This window comes from Danio rerio, chromosome 17, assembly GCF_052040795.2.
Source record: "Danio rerio strain M-AB ecotype USA chromosome 17, GRCz13ab, whole genome shotgun sequence".
NCBI classification, from domain to species: domain Eukaryota; kingdom Metazoa; phylum Chordata; class Actinopteri; order Cypriniformes; family Danionidae; genus Danio; species Danio rerio.
Window position 1 is genome coordinate 1,870,001 of NC_141037.1, and position 20,312 is coordinate 1,890,312.

The window sequence follows — 20,312 nt, forward strand, 5'->3', positions numbered from 1 at the left end:
TTATATTCTCAGAATAAAATAAAATGCATACCTCATATATTTCTGTGTGTTAAAGGGAAAGAAGGAAACAGATACATTCTGCGTTTCAACAGTAGTGGATGGACGTGTGTGTCCTGCATTGATGACAATTCAACCACCACCACTAACTATTCAAATACATGTACAACACCAAATCCAACAACACGGATCCCAACAACCAGTTCAACACCACATCCAAAAACAAAAATCACACCTACCAGTTCAACCCCTTATATAACTGCAACTCCTAAACCAGTTGTAACTGTCAGTAAACCAGAGATGATGGTAAATCGAACTACTCCTCCAATAAGTCCAGATGGAACCATTGATCCATCAGAAGCATCGTAAGTGTGTGTTAAGTACTGGAAATCAGGTCAAAAGCTCCCTCAGAATACTAACTGATTCCGTTTATTTCACAGAGATGTCTTGAACAAGCTGGAGTCTCTGCTGGATGATATAAAAAACAGCAATAAAAGCAATGCAGGGATCGTCATGGGGGAAGTTATTGGTGTTATCCAATTACAAGACAAGAACACCAAACGCAAAGACATCGATATATGCTACTCTTCACAACAGAACCTGATGAACGTAAGGCATGAGAAGCATTAAAACATCTCCTTCTGAGGAAGAATTAGGGCTCTATATTGACGGTCCATACGCAGGGCACAAACGCTTTCAGGGTGTCAGGACGCGTTTTTGCTAATTTAAGGATGGGAAAATCTGCTTTGCGCCGTGGCGCATGGGCTAAAAGGGTTGAGCTTATTCTCTTAATGAGTTATAGGTGTGTTTTAAGAATAAACCAATCAGAGTCTCGTCTCCCATTACCTTTAAGACCCAGCTGCGTTGCGCCAAGAGCGAATTCGCTATTTACAGGATGCAAAGTTAGTCTAAGTGGAAAAGATGCGCATTTCACTAGCAAACAGTTAACAGTTAACAGTTTTTTAACAGAAAACTGTTCAACAGAGCATCTACTGCGTGAGAATGAGAGATAATGGATCTACTTTCACTTTCGCTCTTGGATAGGGAAACCTTTACGCACAGACATCAACTAGTCTATAAATAATTAATTTTGTTTGTTAAGCGCAAATATTCATTTCAAAACTATTTTTAAATTCAGTTCTAATTTCCAGCAAACGAATAAAGGAACAATAATAACGAAGTGTGCTCAAAAACCTGAGTTATATCCTAAAACACATGCTGTGCCACATATGGTCTAAAACCTGACAGGTGGACAAATCTAAGCTTGTTTTTAATAAAACAAATATAAATATGGATATAATCAATAATACTGCTAATAATAATAACATTATACAAAAGCAAATTGTTATAAATGAACTGAAAAAGCCTCCCGAGATGAAGACAACATAAAAGCTGTGATTTTTCATATTTATGTAGGCTAGAAAATAATATGTTTTGTAATATTTTAATCCTTTATATTTATATCCTATATCTATTCTTATTATATCCTATATATATATCCTTAATATAAAATTTTTTTTCATATGTAAAGATATTTGCCTATTGCTCTCTTGTGTGTTTTAAGCAGTGTGTAAGCGAGGCGCAACTCTGCGCCGGAGTTTAGACCGGGTTAGTTTTGGTCTGATGAAAAATCTATTTTAGTTTCTCAAAATAAAAAACGCGCCAGCAGTGCGCCTCAGAACGCCTATGGGTGCAAAAATGAGCCCTAATGCATTTGCTAATTAAACAGCGTGGCGCAACGCCTCAAAACGACTCTTGCGCCAAGCTGAAACTACCAAACAAGTATTGCGCCACGCCTTGCGCCACATTGCGCCGATTGTATGATAGGGCCCTTAATGTTTACTGATGGCTTTTTACAGGTTGTTGAGACTAACCAGAAGACAGACTTTCCCTGGTCTGTAAAGATTCCCAGTGAAGCCTTTGATAAATCAAGTCTGCAAAACAATGGAAGTGCTTTTGTTGGAGTTCTGCGGTACCCAAACCTGGGGAAAAAGGTTTGCTTCTGTCTGTGCTGCTGTGTCAAAAACTCTACATTTGCACAAATGTATATTAATCTATTCAGAATGTTTAAATTTGAATATTCATCACTCCCTGGCTTCTTATTTAGGATGAAACTAAAAATTACGCTGTTCTAAACAATGAGGTTTATGGAATAACAATGGGAGCCAATATCTCCAACCTCACCAACAATATAGAAATGACCACTAAACTGAAGACTTCGGTAAGGAAGGCTTTGTGGAAAACTTTGTTTCAGATGCATAACTCCCAATGACATTACTCAAACATTTTTTTGTAGGTCGGTAATGCATCCTGCACATCTTGGGATGGCAATGGTAAATTCATTTGAGGCACTATTGATCTGTTTACATCAACAAAGCTAGTTCATCTTATTCAGCATCATCTGTGGCTCTCTTTTCTTTGAAGGGAATCTTGAGTGGACAACGTTTGGCTGTGAGACAGAAATGATCGACAATAACACCATAAAGTGCTCGTGTTCACATCTGACATTCTTTGCAGTGCTGATGGTGAGAAGAGTTTACACCTTCATAATCTGTTTCACTTAAAAACCCCATTAAATCAACACGTATATATAGAAATGTGTTTCTCTATAGCAGGGGTCACCAATCTCGTTCCCGGAGGGCCGGTGTCCCTGCAGGGTTTAGCTCCAACTTGCCACAACACACCTGCCTGATTGTTTCAAGTATACCTAGTAAGACCTTGATTAGCTTGTTCAGGTGTGTTTGATTAGGGTTGGACCTAAAATCTGCAGGACACCGGACCTCCAGGAACAAGTTTGGTGACCCCTGCTCTAGAAGAAAGAAAGACTTTAGGAACGTGTGCGTCTTTGTATAATGTGGAATGTATATATGTATACTAATGTGATGATTTTGTGGACATTACAGTAAAACTCATCCAGCTGATCTGAGTGTTTTTTCTCTGATTTCTCAGTCGGTGCCAGATGCAAGCGCTGTAGCGCCGTATGTGGATTCACTGACCCTCATCTCTTCTGTTGGCTGTGGGATCTCTGTATTTTTTCTGGCCATCGCTCTGTTCATGCATTTCCTGCTGCGGTAGAGTTTATTAGAGCACAACATGTATATCATGCTGATTTCTACTACAATTCAGGATAAAAACATGGGTTGTTTTTCTCTTTCAACAGGAAAGCTAAATCCAATCAGGCCACACAGATTCTGATCAACATATTAGTGGCCCTTTTTCTCCTGAATGTGTCTTTTCTGTCGAACGAGAGCGTGGCAAACTCAGGAGACAAGAATGCTTGTGTCTTCATAGCTCTGCTGATGCATTACTCCATGCTGACCACATTCACCTGGTTCTTCATTCAAGCTCTTCATATGTACTTATGGCTCATCCGACAGAACGTCACCATCACAAACTACATGAGGAAGATCACTGTGTTGGGCTGGGGTGAGTGATGGAGCAAATGCCTGATATAAAACAACTGTTCAAAAAGAAAAATCACAATCAAATTGATCCAAACAAGAAATTATACAGCAGCACTCAGAATAAGATTCTGTTATGATGCTTTAATACGAAATGTTTTTATGCTTTAATAGAGCTAGAGTCTTGGTTATCTTGGTTCTTTCTTGTCCCTTGTTCTACACCTTATTTGTGCCTCTTGCCACTCTCTCTTTAATAGGTAATGAGGGACTGGCAAGAGGGAGAAACCAATCACTCACCCCATTTACTGTCTCCTGAAGTAAGCTGATGCTTACAGGACTTAATGTTGCCACTTGAGCGCAGTTGTCCAGGAATAAGAGACTTTCTTTAAGAGAGTTCATCCAACCACATACCTAATGCTCTTGAATCCCACCCAGCCCTCATTCTTACATCACAGAACCCAAACTCTGGGCTGCACACTGCACTGTAGATTGGGTCACTCTAGAACCCATTACTGTTTCAGTCTGTGTCTCCACTTCAAAGCCTGTTCCAGTCCCTGACTCCACTCAAGAACCTGTTCCTTAGCCTAGAACTTTTTTCTGAGTCTAGTTCAGTCTGTGGCATAATTTCAGAGCCTGTTTTAGTCTAAGACTCATCTACAGGACCTGTTTCTGAGCCCGATCCAGTCGTTGACTTCACCCAGAACCTGTTCCTCAGCCTGGTCTAGTTCGTGACTCCACTCAGAGCCTGTTCCAGTCCCTCACTCCATCTAGAACCTGTTCCTGAACCTGATCCAGTCGTTGACTCCACTCCAGAACCAGTTCCTTAGCCTGGTCTAAACCGTGACTCCACTCAGAGCCTGTTCCAGTCCCTGACTCCATTTAGAACCTGTTCCTAAACCTGATCCAGTCGTTGACTCCACTCCAGAACCAGTTCCTTAGCCTGGTCAAATCCGTGACTCCACTCAGGGCCTGTTTCAGTTCCTGATTCCATCTAGAACCTGTTCCTGAGCCAGATCCAGTCATTGACTCAACTCCAGAACCTGTTTCTTAACCTAGTCTAGTCCGTGACTCCACTCAGAACCTGTCCAAGTCCCTGACTCCATCTAGAACCTGTTCCTGAGCCTGATCCAGTCGATGACTTCACTCCAGAACCTGTTCCTTAGCCTGGTCTAGTACGTGACTCCACTCAGAGCCTGTCCCAGTCCCTGACCCTGTCTAGAACCTGTTCCTGAGGCTGATCCAGTCATTGAATTCACTCCAGAACCTGTTCCTTAGCCTGCTCTAGTCATTGACTCTACGCAAGAACCAGTTGCTTAGCCTGGTCCAATCCGTGACTCTACTCAGAGCCTGTTTCAGTTCCTGATTCCATCTAGAACCTGTTCCTGAGCCAGATCCAGTCATTGACTCAACTCCAGAACCAGTTCCTTAGCCTAGTCTAGTTCGTAAATCCACTCAGAACCTGTCCCAGTCACTGACTTCAACTAGAACCTGTTCCTGAGCCAGATCCAGTGTTTGACCCAATTCCAAAACCAGTTCCTTAGCCTAGTCTAGTTCGTGACTCCACTCAGAACCTGTCCCAGTCCCTGACTTCAACTAGAACCTGTTCCTGAGCCAGATCCAGTGTTTGACTCCACTCCAGAACCAGTTCCTTAGCCTAGTCTAGTCTGTGACTCCACTCAGAGCCTGTTCCAATTCCTGACTCCATCTAGAACCTGTTCCTGAGCCAGATCCAGTCGTTGACTCCACTCCAGAACCAGTTCCTTAGCCTAGTCTAGTCCGTGACTCCACTCAGAGCCTGTCCTAGTCCCTGACTTCAACTATAATCTGTTCCTGAGCCTGATCCAGTTGTTGACTCCACTTCAAAACCAGTTCTTTAGCCTGGTCTAGTCCATTCCTTCACTTTAGAGCTTGTTCCAGTCCGTGACTCTACTCCAAAACCTGTTCCTTAGCCTGTTCCAATCCATGCCTCCATTTTAGAGCCTGTTCCAGTCCATGACTCCACTCCAGAACCTATTCTTGATCCTCTTCCAGTCCATGACTTTCTTCCAGAGCCTGTTGCATTCATGAACTCCACTCCAGAATCTGTTTTAAAGCCTGCTCTTGTCTGTGACTCCACTCCATAAATTGTTTCATCCTTGACTCTGATCCTAAGTCTGTTCCAGTCTGTGACTTCACTCCAGAGCCTGTTGTTCTTGTTCCTGTTCCTTCCCTGGACTTTCTGTATTTATGTTAAGCATATATTAACTGCATCTGGATCAGTTCCGCTTTCATCTTTACCTTGTCCATCATCAATCGTTACAAAGAGGCCATGTCACCCTGCAGCCCAAGACCGGTTACTCACTGAAGCTAAGCAGGGCTGAGCCTGGTCAGTACCTGGATGGGAGACCACTAGGGAACACTAGGTTGCTGTTGGAAGTGGTGTTAGTGAGGCCAGCAGGGGGCGCTCAACCTGTGGTCTGTGTGAGTCCTAATGCCCCAGTAAAAGTGAAGGGGACACTAAAACTGTCAGTGGGCGCCGTCTTTCGGATGAGACGTTAAACCGAGGTCCTGACTCTCTGTGGTCATTAAAAATCCCATGGCACTTCTCGTGAAAGAGCAGGGGTGTAACCCCGGTGTCCTGGCCAAAGTCCCTCTATCGGCCCTTACGATCATGGCCTCCCAATCATCCCCTTCCACCGAATTGGCTCTATAACTGTCTCTCTACTCCACCAATAGCTGGTGTGTGGTGAGCGCACTGGCGCCGTTGTCCTGTGGCAGCCGTCGCATCATCCAAGTGGATGCTGCACACTGGTGGGGGTGTGAAGAGACCCCCCCTCATGATTGTGAAGCGCTTTGGGTGTATTGCCATACACAATAAATGCGCTATATAAATACACATTACATTACATTTACATTACAATCACTCAACAAAACCAACTTTTTATTACAGTTTCTTTACAATTTTCAGTTTTAATTCTGCTAGATATTTAGTACGAGTAAAACTAAAAGGAAAGGAGAGATTCTGGTTTTCATCTTGGTTTCTGTTTTTATAATGGTAGTTTGTGTGTGCCATCAGGTGTTTCGATGCCGATAGTCGTGGCCGTTCTTTCTACAGGAGGATATAAAGCAGTGACCCTGAGCTCAACATCTGGAAAAATTGCACGAATGTAAGTTAAAATTTTACTCTCAAATGCGAACTAATAAAGTTTCTCTATGTCAGTATTGTCCTTTTATATCTGCAGGTGCTGGATTACAGATCTCTTCATTCAGTACATAGTGAACATTGGCTTCTACAGCCTAGTTTTCATCTTCGCGACAATCATCTTCATCATCATCCTCACAAATATATTCCAGTCCAGAGACATAAGAGCGACTGTGGGCAAGAGACTGACGTTCAGAAAGCAGCTGATGATGGTGTTGAGTTTGTTTCTTCTGTTTGGTCTGACGTGGGCTGTTGCCTTCTTCAGTTATGGACCGATGCTCATTCCCTCATATTACATCTTCTCCGTGCTCAACTCCTTTCAAGGTGAGTAACTAAGTGTTTCAATTGTTCAAGCAAGTTTTTAGCCAATGCAATTAATCAGTGCATGATTGTAATCATTGCATGAACTGTTGAATCTCTCAAGTGTATGCGAAGAAGTAAAATGTCCTGACATATATTTATTTATTTTATTTTTTCAGGGTTTTTCCTCTTCCTGTATTACTATCACATTCACAATGATGTTGCAGGTCATTTTTCTGATGACCCAGGAAGCTCAAGCACCACCTCATCTATTGTCAAAGTCAGCAATGCTGTGGACAATATTTATAATTAATTTTATTAAGACAGAAGGGTTTCTGTGCTTTTTACACTTTGTTGACTCACTGTTTAACTAATTAAGTGGGGAAAACTGTGTGTTCTCATCTACAAATAAAAACAGAAAAGCATAATGACGAACAGCACTTCTAATCAAAGGTGAACTCTTTACATCTAAATTACATATAAACATTTTAAAGAGATCAGATTAGATTTGGTTAGATTCAACTTTATTGTCTTTACACATAGCAAGCACAAGGCAACAAAATGCAGTATGGGTCTGACCAGGAGTGCAATAGCAGCAAGTGCAGGATATAGGTATAAGTTAAAAAGTGCACTTATAGAAACATTAAACAATTACATACAGGTTGTTTTAACTAAGAGAGATTTACAATAGATACTGCTAGAATATATGTACAGGTTGCTCTTAATAATCAGAAGTGTGCAGATAGATGAACATAATTACAAATGTATATGTACAGTGGCAAGCCCGGATTGCCTAATTGAAAGGACCGGGAGAATTTTGTTTTTTGGCTGCACTCTCAGCAGTCGCACAATTTATTTATTTATGTATTTGACCATAGCCTCACTCCTTTTATTCATTATTTTGCCGCAGCTCCGCTCTTTTTCTTTATTTTCTCACAGCCCCGTGAGCAAGATGCAGCCTGCAGGTTAATGATGACGTAACTATCATTCAACCCCAAACAGTGGCACCTTAGTGAATATGAGAATTCGAATAATTAATATTAATGAATATTACACCTGCTCAATGAAGATCGGATGATTCACTACATTAATAAATCTGACATAACTTGATCAGAAATCTAAAAAGGGGAGAAAAAGATTAAGCAGTCAATAGAAAGTAATACTGTGGTTAAAAGAGCCATTGTGGTCCAGTGGTCAGCACGTTACGTTATGATGCCGCCAACCCGAGTTTGAACCTCACCTCAATAACCTCAATAAATTTTTATTTATTTTTTTCTCCATTTTTGGTGTTAAGACATTTAATACTGTTTTGGATTACTTATGCAGGTGTACATATTTTATTTTTTGTGTGACCACCGTTACAAAGGACTGGATATCTATAAATAGTTTTGCACAGAATATATATTCAGATATTGCAGGAAAGGCATTGTGATGTTTTAAAGAATAGCGCTGGTGATTCAGCTCCCCTTTAATCTTCTCATAGTTATGAAAAACATTAGTAGTTCTAAAGCAGCTGTGTCCTTGAAAAAGACATGATACTGTCATTAGAAACTAAATTGGAAATGACCTTATTTTAGTGAAGTTTATTTATAAACAAATTTCGAGAGGATCACGTGCTTATGATTGTTCACAGCTGTTCCAAATTTAGTTAATGACTGATTATCCTATCAGACGATCCTTAACTCACTATAAATAAACCAGACTTTTTTTCATCTCAATATCTTCGTCTTGAAGAAACCCCCCCACCCAACCCTACTTTCAAACGGGCGACACGGTGGCTAGTGATTAGCGCTGTTGCCTCACAGCAAGAATGTCCCTGGTTTAATTCCTTTCTAAACCAGGCGACATTTCAGTGTGGAGTTTTGCTCGTTCTGCCCGTGATCGCGTGGGTTTTCCCCGGGTCCCACAGCTCCCACAGTTCAAAAACAAGCACCCTAAACAATTAATCCAAAATATTTTAGCCAAAAGCTGAATACACCTTCTCAGCATCCATATCTGACACTTAGCTACAATAAGCATGAGGGGGAGTCATCTAGATCTACATGAGCTCAAACTCCCCTCTCGCCTTGCAACGGGAGGTAGCCCAGGGCACGAGGATCTTATAAGCTTAGGGCTCTCTCCCGGGACAGCACGCCACACTAGCTTTATTATCAATCATCAGTGTGAACTCTTGAAATATAGTCAGTTGTGAACTGAGATGAGCCGGTCTAATGCCTAAAACTCCAGGGCTGAAAAGGAGTTTCATTCCGGCCCTGTACAGGGGGTGTGTATAATTCAAAATGAATTGAATGAATCAGTGCAATAAATATGTGCAATTTTAATAGTGCAAATGTTAATAGTGCAGTGATTATGGGCAGTATAAGTTATGAGGAGAGTGTGGGGGTGTACGAGGGGGTCCCTAATAATGTAAAGAATATTCATGTTTCCATTAAGTTGCAAAAATGTTTATATATCTGAACAGCCTGTTTTTAATGTTTAGGACATTTGTTTACTGCCTTTTTGAGGCCAAGTAATGATGTGCAAGTATCTACTGTATCCTGTAATACTTCCACTATTGAATCTATTGACTGACATTGAACAATGCAATAAAAGTTGTGAAATTTGGCACACAGAGAGAGGACAGCCAGTACATTCATTTCAGCACATTTAGAGTCTTCAACTTAAACCCTCTAGCACCACTATCTGCTCAAATATGAGGCTGTGTTTATGCTAATGACTTCTAAACCATAAAGGCCAGAAACAAAGGCACAAGATTTAACTGCAGCGGGTGTTAGACATGGTCACATTCAGCATGTTTAGTTGTGGGAGGTGGATCTGTTCCAGGCAAGGCAAGGCACGCTTGCCCCCCCTCCCGTCTCCCCCGACGGCCCCCACTCACACCACAAATGGGCCTCGGCACGCTTACGTCATCACTGCTGTGCTGTTCAGTGAGAAGCGCTCTCTCACTAGGCAGCACAGTGGAGATTTCTCTAGTTATATCGCTTTAGTCGTTTGTTATGCAGTGACATGCAGTTATATATTTCGCCAAACAGTCCTTAGGGATGCGGGGACACGCAGTCAGATATTTCGCCGAACAGATCCGCCACTTTTGGCGCTCATAAACAATCATAAAGCCCTCGTGCTGCAGGAATGAGGAGGTCTGCTGAAGGTGCAGCTGTCGTGCAGTGAGGAGTTCTCGTCTTTAATAAACTACGGCAGTTTGTGTTCACTGAACAGTAAGAATGATTAATAAATTCATATGAAACAGCCCCTTAAAGTCACGTCTTACTTTCAGTTTCGGGCCCAAGTGTACCGTGCTCAGGCACACCTCTTCCAACCGGGCCAGGGCCGGCCAAGTGAACCGTGCTTGAGCCCAATTCAGCGCACTCACACGATCCTGGAAACGGGCCTGGGCACAGTACGGATGGCATAGTGTGAGTACGCCCTAAGAGGCATTTCTGTTAAACTGATCAACTTGTTTTTCATTCATCAGACATACATGACTTGATTGATTGATTGATTTTATTTGATGATTTTAACAAAAATATACAAACAAGTCCAGTTAGACTAATTCACACACGTTTTAAAAACTGTCGAGGATAAAGTACACAAAACAGCCACAGGCTTATTTCCACTGTGGTCCTCGATATTCTTAAAAAATGAATGAGCAAATCATAAATGGAGTGTGCAAACATCATCAGCTCAGCAACTCGGCACAACAAAATCCTCAGCTTCAACTACAAAACAACCACTTTTTAATCTCCTCTCTAAAAACACTCTCAATTTTAACTTCTTTAAAAATTGTGGGCAAAACATTTCAATCAGCAGAGCTCGTACACGAAACAGTTTTCACCTGATTCACTCTTAAATGGGTAAACATCCCTGCTACGTGCTCTTGTAGAATGACAGTGTACCTCCCTAACTGAAACATAATAATTAAGAAAGTATTTTGCAACCATTTTCTTTAAAACATTATCACAAATGTTAAACACCATCACTAATGTTAAAAATATTACGCTTTTCTCAACTTTTAAAAAATTACTTTGACTATAATGTTCATTATTTAAATGTGTCAGGGGAGGTGCTTTCATAACAATTCTAAACAACTTATTTTGGGCCGTCTGTAATTTATTTGTAATTTTTTTAGAACTATCACTGTACCAATAAGCTGCAGCATAGTCAAAGAGTGGCTGCACTAATGCACTAGCTACATTTTTAAAGTTCGGGTATTAAGGAGCTCTGCTGGTCTTGCTAAAAACTTAATTTTAGAAAAAAAAAATTGAATGGACTATACCAGCTATGAACACTCTTTTTTTGTTTTTCTCCATAGATCTGACTTGATAATCTCTGCATTGTATAAAGTGACATAGAAATAAAGGTGACCACCTTGATAAGAGCTGTAATGACTAGGGCCAGACGGAATCTGTGAAAATCTATTGCTATTTCTGCGCACAATTTTGGTAAAAATCTTCGAATTTATGTGTAATGATTTTGGGAGTATCATAACTAAAACCTTAATAAATGAACTAAAAAGTAAAACCTTTTTAACTTGTATTTAATGTTTACAATGCAAATCCAATTACATCCACTTTATTTGGTAAACAAAGCAAGTCTCTCATATAATATCTCTACTAGAAGACAGAAAATATATTACTTTACACACTGTATTGTAAATAAATCGTATAAATATTTTCATATTAGTCAATAATATTACTGAAATTAATTTTCAACTGAATAAATATAACTTTACACTAGTAAATAAACAGAATCAATGATGGGCTAAAAATCTGCGAAATTCTCTGCACGATGATATAGAGGTAAAGTTGGTTTTATATTCGCACATTCAGACTTTTCCCTTAATATTATAATTTTATAAAAGTATTAATTGCAAACTCTAAATAGCGAAATCATATCAGCAGCCAATGACTAAAAAAGTACGACATTGTTCACAGTCAAATAAACAGTGCTAATGTTGTTTTCAAGTTACACTTGCATGCTAACTCCGATCGAATATTCAGAGTAAAATGGTAAACAACATAGAGACATCTTAATGAACGAATGTGCGAATATAAAACCAACTTTACCTCTATCGTACAGATTTCGTATGGGCCTACCCCATAATGTTCAGTCATTAAAAGTGCCATATTAAATTTTCTAAAACAACAACAACAACAACAACAACAACATACTTTCAAACTCTGTTTGGATTGTTTGAGATCGCCTTTAGATTAAACTGACAAAAAAATAAAACAACAACATCAAACTCCAGTAAGTCAAACAATTTGAGTGGAGAGTTGAATGTTAATTTGACAATGTTTCATTTAAATGCAATTAGAAAAGCCTTTTAAATTGAGTCAGTGTATGACACAAACTCACCTGCTCAATGCTTAATTTCCTACAATGTCCATCAGGTGTACTTAAACTCTTTAATTCTGATGAGCTCTTCGAGATGGACAGTTCTGGGCACTTTTGTTTGGAACAACATATATGTGGCCAGCCATGATTGTATCACTCCAAACTGCCCTTCGGAGGGCGATATATCCTGCCTGCAAATCTCCTCAATGCTTTGTCATATATAGATCAAACTTGGTGAGAATTTCAGCGCAGTGCCATCTAGTGATGAGAAGGACAAATATAAACCCAAAAGATTGTTTCTCTGTTTCTCTTAATTTAGAGCAGCATTCACAGTTGAACAATATAAAACATTTGTGTATTTGACATTTTGAATGTATTATTTTGAATTGGAAGAAATGTCTACAGTAAAGCTGCACAGGTCGTTCACATTTCATATTAGCAGCACTTCTCACAACACAGATGCTTTATACACAGAAATACTGTATAAATGTTCATCACTAACCTTTCTGTGAACAGGATTTGATTATAACTGCAGATCAATGATAGAAATAGCCTACTGTAATGTCTGAAATTATATAAAATAAATAAATAAATAAATGAACACAATTTATTTGCTCCCCTTTGATTTTTTATTTTTATTTCCCAAATGATGTTTATTAGAGCAAGGATGTTTAATGTTTAATAGAGCAATTTTCACAGTATGTCTGGTAATATTTTTTCTTCTGGAGAAAGTCTTATTTCTTTTATTTCGACTAAAAGCAGTTTTTAATTTTTTAAACACCATTTTAAGGACAATATTATTAGCCCCTTTAAGTTATTATTATTATTTTTTTTTATTTGTTGTCTCCAGAACAAACCATCGTTATACAATAACTTGCCTAATTACCCTAACCTGCCTAGGTAACTTAATTACCCTAGTGAAGCCTTTAAATGTTACTTTAAGCTGTATAGAAGAATATCTAGTCTAGTGGGGTGTATGCCGAAGCATGCTAATAGGACTTTTAATTTGCCATTAACCTGGGTTAAGCGCTTCCGGCGAATTGAATGGCAATGCAAAATCTGGTGCGTTTAAGGTCTGTTTTCTTTAAAAAATCAGCGATCTCCACTAGCTGAGGGATATCCGATATAAAGTGGGTCTCAGATTGTACAAGAAGCACTGCATTAAATTACATTTCCCCCGTCATATCTTTATAATATGAGCATTTATTTTACCCCAGTATATTCAATGGAGCTTCTGCGTTAGCCTGCCGATTCTGACGGGCGCGTGCGAGTAAACGGCTTTTTGTCTCGTTTTACGCTTGAGCAACCAAATAAATGCCAAAGTTTATTTAACTGAATGTATTTTAATGACATTACAACATCGATGCTGTATAAGGAACCGTATAAAATGGAAAAAAGTTCGCAATAACAGGCCACCGGAAGTGTATCAGCATGGGAACAGCACTAGCTCAGCATATACCCTATATTATTTACTGTCATCATGACAAAGATAATATAAATCAGTTATTAGAGATGAGTAATTAAAACAGTTATGTTTAGAAATGTGTTAAAGAAATCTGCTCTCCATTAAACAGAAATTGGGGAAAAAATAAACAGGGGGCTAATGATTCAGAGGGGCTAATAATTCTGACTTCAACTGTATATAAACACACACAGACCCTTATAGTCTCCGATATGTTATCAATTACAGAAAAACTACACACAGCAGACATTTAGGCCTTATTTGGGTTAAAAACACAACACGATATATAGCCCACAGTCAGAGCAAACCGTGTCTGTAATCTTCAACGGCATTGCCCCCTCAGAAAGAGTTTGTGCCCCCCAAGTATTCATAAAGGATTGTTCACTCAAAACTGAAAATTCTTTCTGTCATTAATTAATTATTCAACCTTCAGAACACACATTCTAAAATATGAAATAGCAATTAAATTATGAAAATTGTGAGATTAAAGCTAGGCTTATAGTCCAGAGATCTGGTCCCGCGTCAAGTCAGGTGCGCCCGCATATAGCCTTTAAAACGCGCCTGAGGCAGCAGAGCAGACGCACGCTAAACAGTTATACGATAGTCTAACCGTGGGTTAGCTTGCATGTGTGGGCATAGATTGACGTCTTTACCTAAAACTTTAAACTTTTATATAATCTTAAATAAAACAGAAGGAGAATAAAGTATGATTTAAAGCACTAGTTTGGCGCTGAAGCTGATCTGTCTGCGTTTATGTAAACGCTGTTGTTGCATTAAATCCATTGATAAATTAAGTAATGGCAAAACTGTGCATATTCTTATTACTATATAAAAAAGTATACTACTAAGTCAGTCATGCAAAGTAATATTAAGTAGCCTACTCTAGTATCTAGTGGCCGGCAGCTAGCTCTCTGCAACTCTCACATGGTCGCCCACTGGAGCTAAGCAGGGCTGCGCCTGGTCAGTACTTGGATGGGAGATCACATGGGAAAGCTAGGTTACTGTTGGAAGTGGTGTTAGTGAGGCCAGCAGAGGGTGCTCAACCTGTGATCTGTATGGGTCCTAATGCCCCAGGTTAGTGACGGGGACTTTATACTGCTCAGTGAGCGTCGTCTTTCAGATGAGGCGTTAAACCGAGGTCCCAACTCTCTGTGGTCGTTAAAAATTCTTTAAAAAAAGAGTAGGGGTTTAACCCCGGCATCCTGGCCAAATCTGCCCACTGGACTCTGCCCATCATGGCCTCCTAACCATCCCCATATCATGATTGGCATATCATCACTCTGTCTCCTCTCCACCAATCAGCTGGCATGTAGTCTGGTGCAAAATGGCTGCCGTCACGTCGTCCAGGTGGATACTGCACACTGGTGGTGGATGAGGACATTCCCCAGCATTGTGTAATGCCGAGTTCAGACTGCAGGATTTTCAAAGTAGTCGTGTCACAGATGTTTTCACACTGCTTGACTATCTGGGCTAGCGTTTCGTCGTTGCTTTGTTTACACTGCAAGATGGATCGGCGACAGGGACTTTCACATTGCATGACTTTACTATAGGGAGAATCGCCGACAACTTCGTCCAAACTACGTCTCACAGTCAAAAACACGTCGTATATCTTTTGTTATTAACTACATAATGAGAAAGAAGCCTTTAATGGGGTTGAACATGTACATGTTTGCTCACCTGGGTTTAAAGGGAATTAGCCATTTCTCCTCAACGTTGATAATAAACTAATTTCTTTCTGTATGAAACGTCAAACAGACACGGTTGCTCCTGAGTCCTGTCAAACCTCCACTAGTTTTTCCTCCATTTCGTGGGTCCAAATAAACCGAAAAGAGCGCTTTTAACTTCTCCCCCAGCCTCCCGCTGGCCTGCAGCAGTCACACACGCACACACACAAGTGAAAGCTGCTCTCTCATTGGCTGTAGGCGATCGCTGATGTTATTTTCAGTCAAAACTCAATTCACACGGCATGATTTGAATCGCCGACAGCTCCAGATATTCAGCACACCAAATATCTCGCAGGCATCGGCGACTCATCGGCGATTCTCTCAGATCGCGTCTTTGAAGGTTCACACTGTGTGATTGTCACTCACGTGCACGAGCAGCGATTTGCCTGTGATTTCAGGCATTTGTTGGCAATTTCTCAAAACCTGTCGGTGAGTCAAAATCAGGGCTAAAATCACGCAGTCTGAACTAGGCATAAAGCGCTTTGAGTGCCCAGAAAAACGCTAAATAAATGTAAGGAATTATTATTATTATTAGTTCCCCCCCTATGGGATTAAAATGCCCCCTCAGTTATGACATCCTGGCGCTGGACCTGGTACCATACCACTCAGTGGAAACGGGTCATAAGTGGGTCCCTCTGTAGTGATTAGGGCACAGGAATGAACCTTTCCAATTGGTACGCAGTGAGTGTCAGTGTTGTGTCTCTGACACACTTGAGGGGATTTTTTGTGTTCATATAAAATGCTAATACCTTATGACAATCATCAAAACTATTCATGAGGCTGATCTTAAAAAATGTCCAAGCATCATGTCAAGACCATCTATAGAAATTAGGCCAAAATCAGCCAAAATTGCTGTCCACCTTTTTTCCCTTGAAAACGTTTTGTTTTCCAAACTCCTGCGAGTACACAAGTCTGATTATCACCAAACTCAACTCTGATCATTCGACTGTTCAAACCGTGGCAGCAGAAATAAGTAAAAGTCAAATTTGCATCAGTGAATTTGACTGCATGGAGCCAAACTGTCTGTGTGGGTGTGCACTGTATGACAATAGTCTTGTTGTGGATCCCATCTGTAATACAGTAGCAACAAATAATAACTTGACCTCTAGTTGATCATTTGAAAAAGTGTGAGAAGGTGGATTTCTCTGCTGAATCATCTGTTAATCTGCATCAATCATCACCAATACTGCAGGAGACCTACAGGAACCAGCATGGGGACAAGATTCTCATAGAAAACAGTCAAGTTTGGTGAAGGAGAAATCATGGTTTGGGGTAACAGGATTGACCAGTCTAGTCACCAGACATGAACATTATTGAGCATGTCTGGGGTAAGATGAAGGAGGAGGTGTTGAAGATGAACACAAAGGGCTCTATTTTGATGGTCCAAAACGCAATGCGCAAACGCTTTCAGGGCGTGTCAGGACGCGTTTTTGCTAATTTAAGGATGGGAAAATCCGCCTTGCGCCGTGGCGCATGGTCTAAAAGGGTTGAGTTTATTTTCTTAATGAGTTATAGGTGTGTTTTGAGAATAAACCAATCAGAGTCTCATCTCCCATTCCCTTTAAGAGCCAGCTGCGTCGCACCAAGAGCGTATTCGCTATTTACTGGACGCAAAGTAAGTTTAAGTGGAAAAAATGAGCATTTCACAAGCAAACAGTTGACAGTATTTTTAACAGAAAACAGTTAAACAGAGCATCTACTGCGTGAGAATGAGAGATAATGGATCTACTTTCACTTTTGCTCTTGGATAGGGAAACCTTTACACACAGACAACAATTAGTCTATAAATAAATAATTGTGTTTGTTAAGCACAAATATTCATTTCAAAACTATTTCTAAATTCAGTTCTAATTTCCAGCAAACGAATAAATGAACAATAATAATGAAGTGTGCTCAAAAACCTGAGTTATATCCTAAAACACATGCTGTGACCTATATGGACAGGTGGGCAAATCTAAGCTTGTTTTTAATAAAACAAATATAAATATGGATATAATAAATAATACTTCTGATAATAATAACATTATACAAAAGCAGATTGTTATGAATGAACTGAAAAAGCCTCCCGAGATGAAGAAGACATAAAAGCAGTGATTTTTTCATATTTATGTAGGCTAGAAAATAATATGTTTTGTAATATTTTAATCCTTTATATTTATATTCTATATCTTTTCTTATTATATCCTATATATATCCTTAATATTTACATGTTTTCATATGTAAAGATATTTGCCTATTGCTCTCTTGTGTGTATTAAGCAGTGTGTAAGTGAGGCGCAACTCTGCGCTGGAGTTTAGACCGGGTTAGTTTTGGTCTAATGAAAAATCTATTATAGTTTCTCAAAATAGCAACGCGCCAGTGGTCCGCCTCAGAACGCCTCCTTTTTAGACCAGAACGCCTATGGGTGCACACATGAGCGCTAATGCATTTGCTAAATAAACAGCCTAGCGCAATGCCTCAAAACGACTCTTGTGCCAAGCTGAAACTACCAAAAGACTATTGCGCCACGCCTTGCGTCACACTGCGCCGGGTGTATGATAGGGCCTAAAGAGTCTTGATGAACTCTGGGAGTCCTGCTGAACTCTTTCTTCTTCATTCCAGATGACTTTATTAATCAGTGATTTGAGTCGTGTCAGAGATGTATGGATGCAGTCCTCCAAACTCATGATGGAGACAGACACAACATTCATTCTGTCTCCACTACAGCAGGACTTTATATTCTATACTGGACATTATTTCTGTTCAGTGATGAGACTTTAGTCTGAGCAGAGTCAGAGGGCACTGTCCTCATCAAATCAGTCAACATCAAGACATGATCAGATTTCATTGAGCTCAAATAAGCAAAATCTAGAGGCCTTTACCTTTCATAGAGACACTACTGACACCAAATCATCAACTAGAAGTCCAGTTATTACTTGTTGTTCCTAAAACTTGGATAGGCGACAAGACTTTAGTCAGGTAGTGTATCGCTGCAAAGTTTTGACAGCAAACTTTATGACCACAGCACATCAATATGATAACAGTGCAACTTATGGTCTGCAAATTTGTTATATTATAACTAGGGCCAGACAGAATCTGCAGACGTTTTTTGCTATTTCTGCTGAAAATTTTGGTAAAAGTCTGCAGATTTCTGCGGAATTATTTTTGGAGTATCATAACTTAAACCTTAATACATGAAATTAAAAGTAATACCTTTTAAACTTTTATTTAACGTTTAAAATTCAAACCCAACTAGATTCACTTTATTTGGTAAACAAAGCCAGTCTTTCATATAATATCTCTACTAAAAGACAGAAGATATGACTGTACAAACTGTATTGTACATAAATCTGATAAGCATTTTCACATTAGTTAATAATATTACTGAAATAAATAAAAAAAACTGAATAAATATAGATTTACACACATTTACTCAAGTAAATAAACAGAATTAATGATGGGCTAAAAATCTGCGGATTTCTGCACAGGCAGATTCCAGGTGGGCCTAGTTATAACTCATTTTATTTATGGGGTTTCAACCTGTTTGTGTCTCAAAATTTCAGCATTGAAACATCTGATCCTCTATAGTGTTTTGTCCCTGAATTGCTGCTATGGCTATGCAAATGTTTAAGAGACGCTGCATTAGAGAGCGCTGTTCAAACCATTAGCCGTCATTCTGGAAACAGGCGTAACGCGTCTATTAGTGTCTGAGAAATGAATCATGCTTCCAAATATCTTGCAAAAATAGCATCAAAGCTTACTTAGCAAATTTGCATATCCAGGATGTTTTGGGCATCATTGTGGATTCAGATATTTGCAAGATTACATGACAATGCAGCTAATCAAAATTCAGAAACATGAATGCTGTTCATATTTAAAGATCAAAATACACAACAACTGACAAAATACCAGCTTTATTAGTGTGCTTATTGATACAGATGCTCTTTTCTATCTAGTAAAACCTCAATCCGGCGACGCAGTGGCGCAGTAGTTAGTGCTGACGCCTCACAGCAAGAAGGTCTCTGGTTCGAGCCTCGGCTGGGTCAGTTTGCATTTTCGTGTGGAGTTTGCATGTTCTCCCCATGTTCGCGTGGGCTTCCACTGGGTGCTCCGGTCATGTCCAAACACATGCGGTACAGGTGAATTGGGTAAGCTAAATTGTCCATAGTGTATGGGTGTGAATGAGTGTGTGGATGTTTCCCAGTGATGGGTTGCAGCTTGAAGGGCATCCACCGTTTAAAACATATGCTGGGTAAGTTGTTGGTTCATTCCGCTGTGATGACCCCAGATTGATAAAGGGACTAAGCCAAAAAGAAAATGAATGAATGAATGAAAGCATTATTCCTTAATAATGATGAATTTCAGTGGCTTAAAAATAATGATTTCAATCAAACTTGAAAATATGTGAAGATCAGTCATCAATATATCACACCAAGTGTTTTTATATCAATCAATTTTTTTATTTTGTTGTTTCTATGAACGTATTAAAAAATGTAACATTTATCGTATGATAATCTGTAAATATTGCCTAATAAAGATTATGCTTTCATTGGGATCTTGCATCTAGACTTCAGTAACGGTCCTTGCTTTGTGTTTCTGTTTCTCATTGTTTAATAGTTTTACTGTCACCTCAGTTGCCTTTATTAGTTGCCTTGGTTGTGTATTGTCTCATTCACTACATGTGCTCTTCATTGTCAGTTGTTTTTAGTTATCAGATGTCAGCATGTATTTTTCTTTTCTTAGCTTGTTTGTGTTCACTATTACGTTTTCCCTATGAGCTGCAATCAATATCATTCAACTGCATTTGGATCCTTCACCTCTTCATTCATCAGCACAACACATATATTAAATATAAACATGTATTTGCTATATAGTCAAACACGGGTGACATCAAACTGGAGCTGAATCTCAATGAACAATGTGATTCTAAAATA

General features: G+C 39.5%; 2 protein-coding genes across 4 annotated transcripts in view; one reads left to right on the plus strand and one right to left on the minus strand.

The window, feature by feature from the left end:
- Positions 1 to 7,311, plus strand: part of LOC103911493 (adhesion G protein-coupled receptor G2) — a 7,563-nt gene extending 252 nt beyond the window's left edge. The window contains exons 2-12 of one of the 3 annotated variants that reach the window (XM_087289998.1): positions 56 to 362; positions 438 to 606; positions 1,857 to 1,991; positions 2,105 to 2,218; positions 2,294 to 2,330; positions 2,422 to 2,522; positions 2,947 to 3,068; positions 3,158 to 3,423; positions 6,454 to 6,544; positions 6,620 to 6,903; positions 7,059 to 7,311. In XM_087289998.1, the coding sequence (XP_087146124.1) occupies positions 298 to 362; positions 438 to 606; positions 1,857 to 1,991; positions 2,105 to 2,218; positions 2,294 to 2,330; positions 2,422 to 2,522; positions 2,947 to 3,068; positions 3,158 to 3,423; positions 6,454 to 6,544; positions 6,620 to 6,903; positions 7,059 to 7,192 (1,518 nt within the window). In that variant the 5' untranslated portion in view covers positions 56 to 297 and the 3' untranslated portion in view covers positions 7,193 to 7,311. Of the gene's footprint in view, positions 363 to 437; positions 607 to 1,856; positions 1,992 to 2,104; positions 2,219 to 2,293; positions 2,331 to 2,421; positions 2,523 to 2,946; positions 3,069 to 3,157; positions 3,424 to 6,453; positions 6,545 to 6,619; positions 6,904 to 7,058 lie in introns of those variants that run through there. The other 2 variants (XM_087289997.1, XM_087289999.1) reach the window with 2 other exon arrangements.
- arhgap11a (Rho GTPase activating protein 11A) overlaps positions 1 to 20,312 on the minus strand; it is a 1,047,489-nt gene that overhangs the window by 586,164 nt on the left and 441,013 nt on the right. The gene's annotated exons all lie outside the window — the stretch shown is intronic.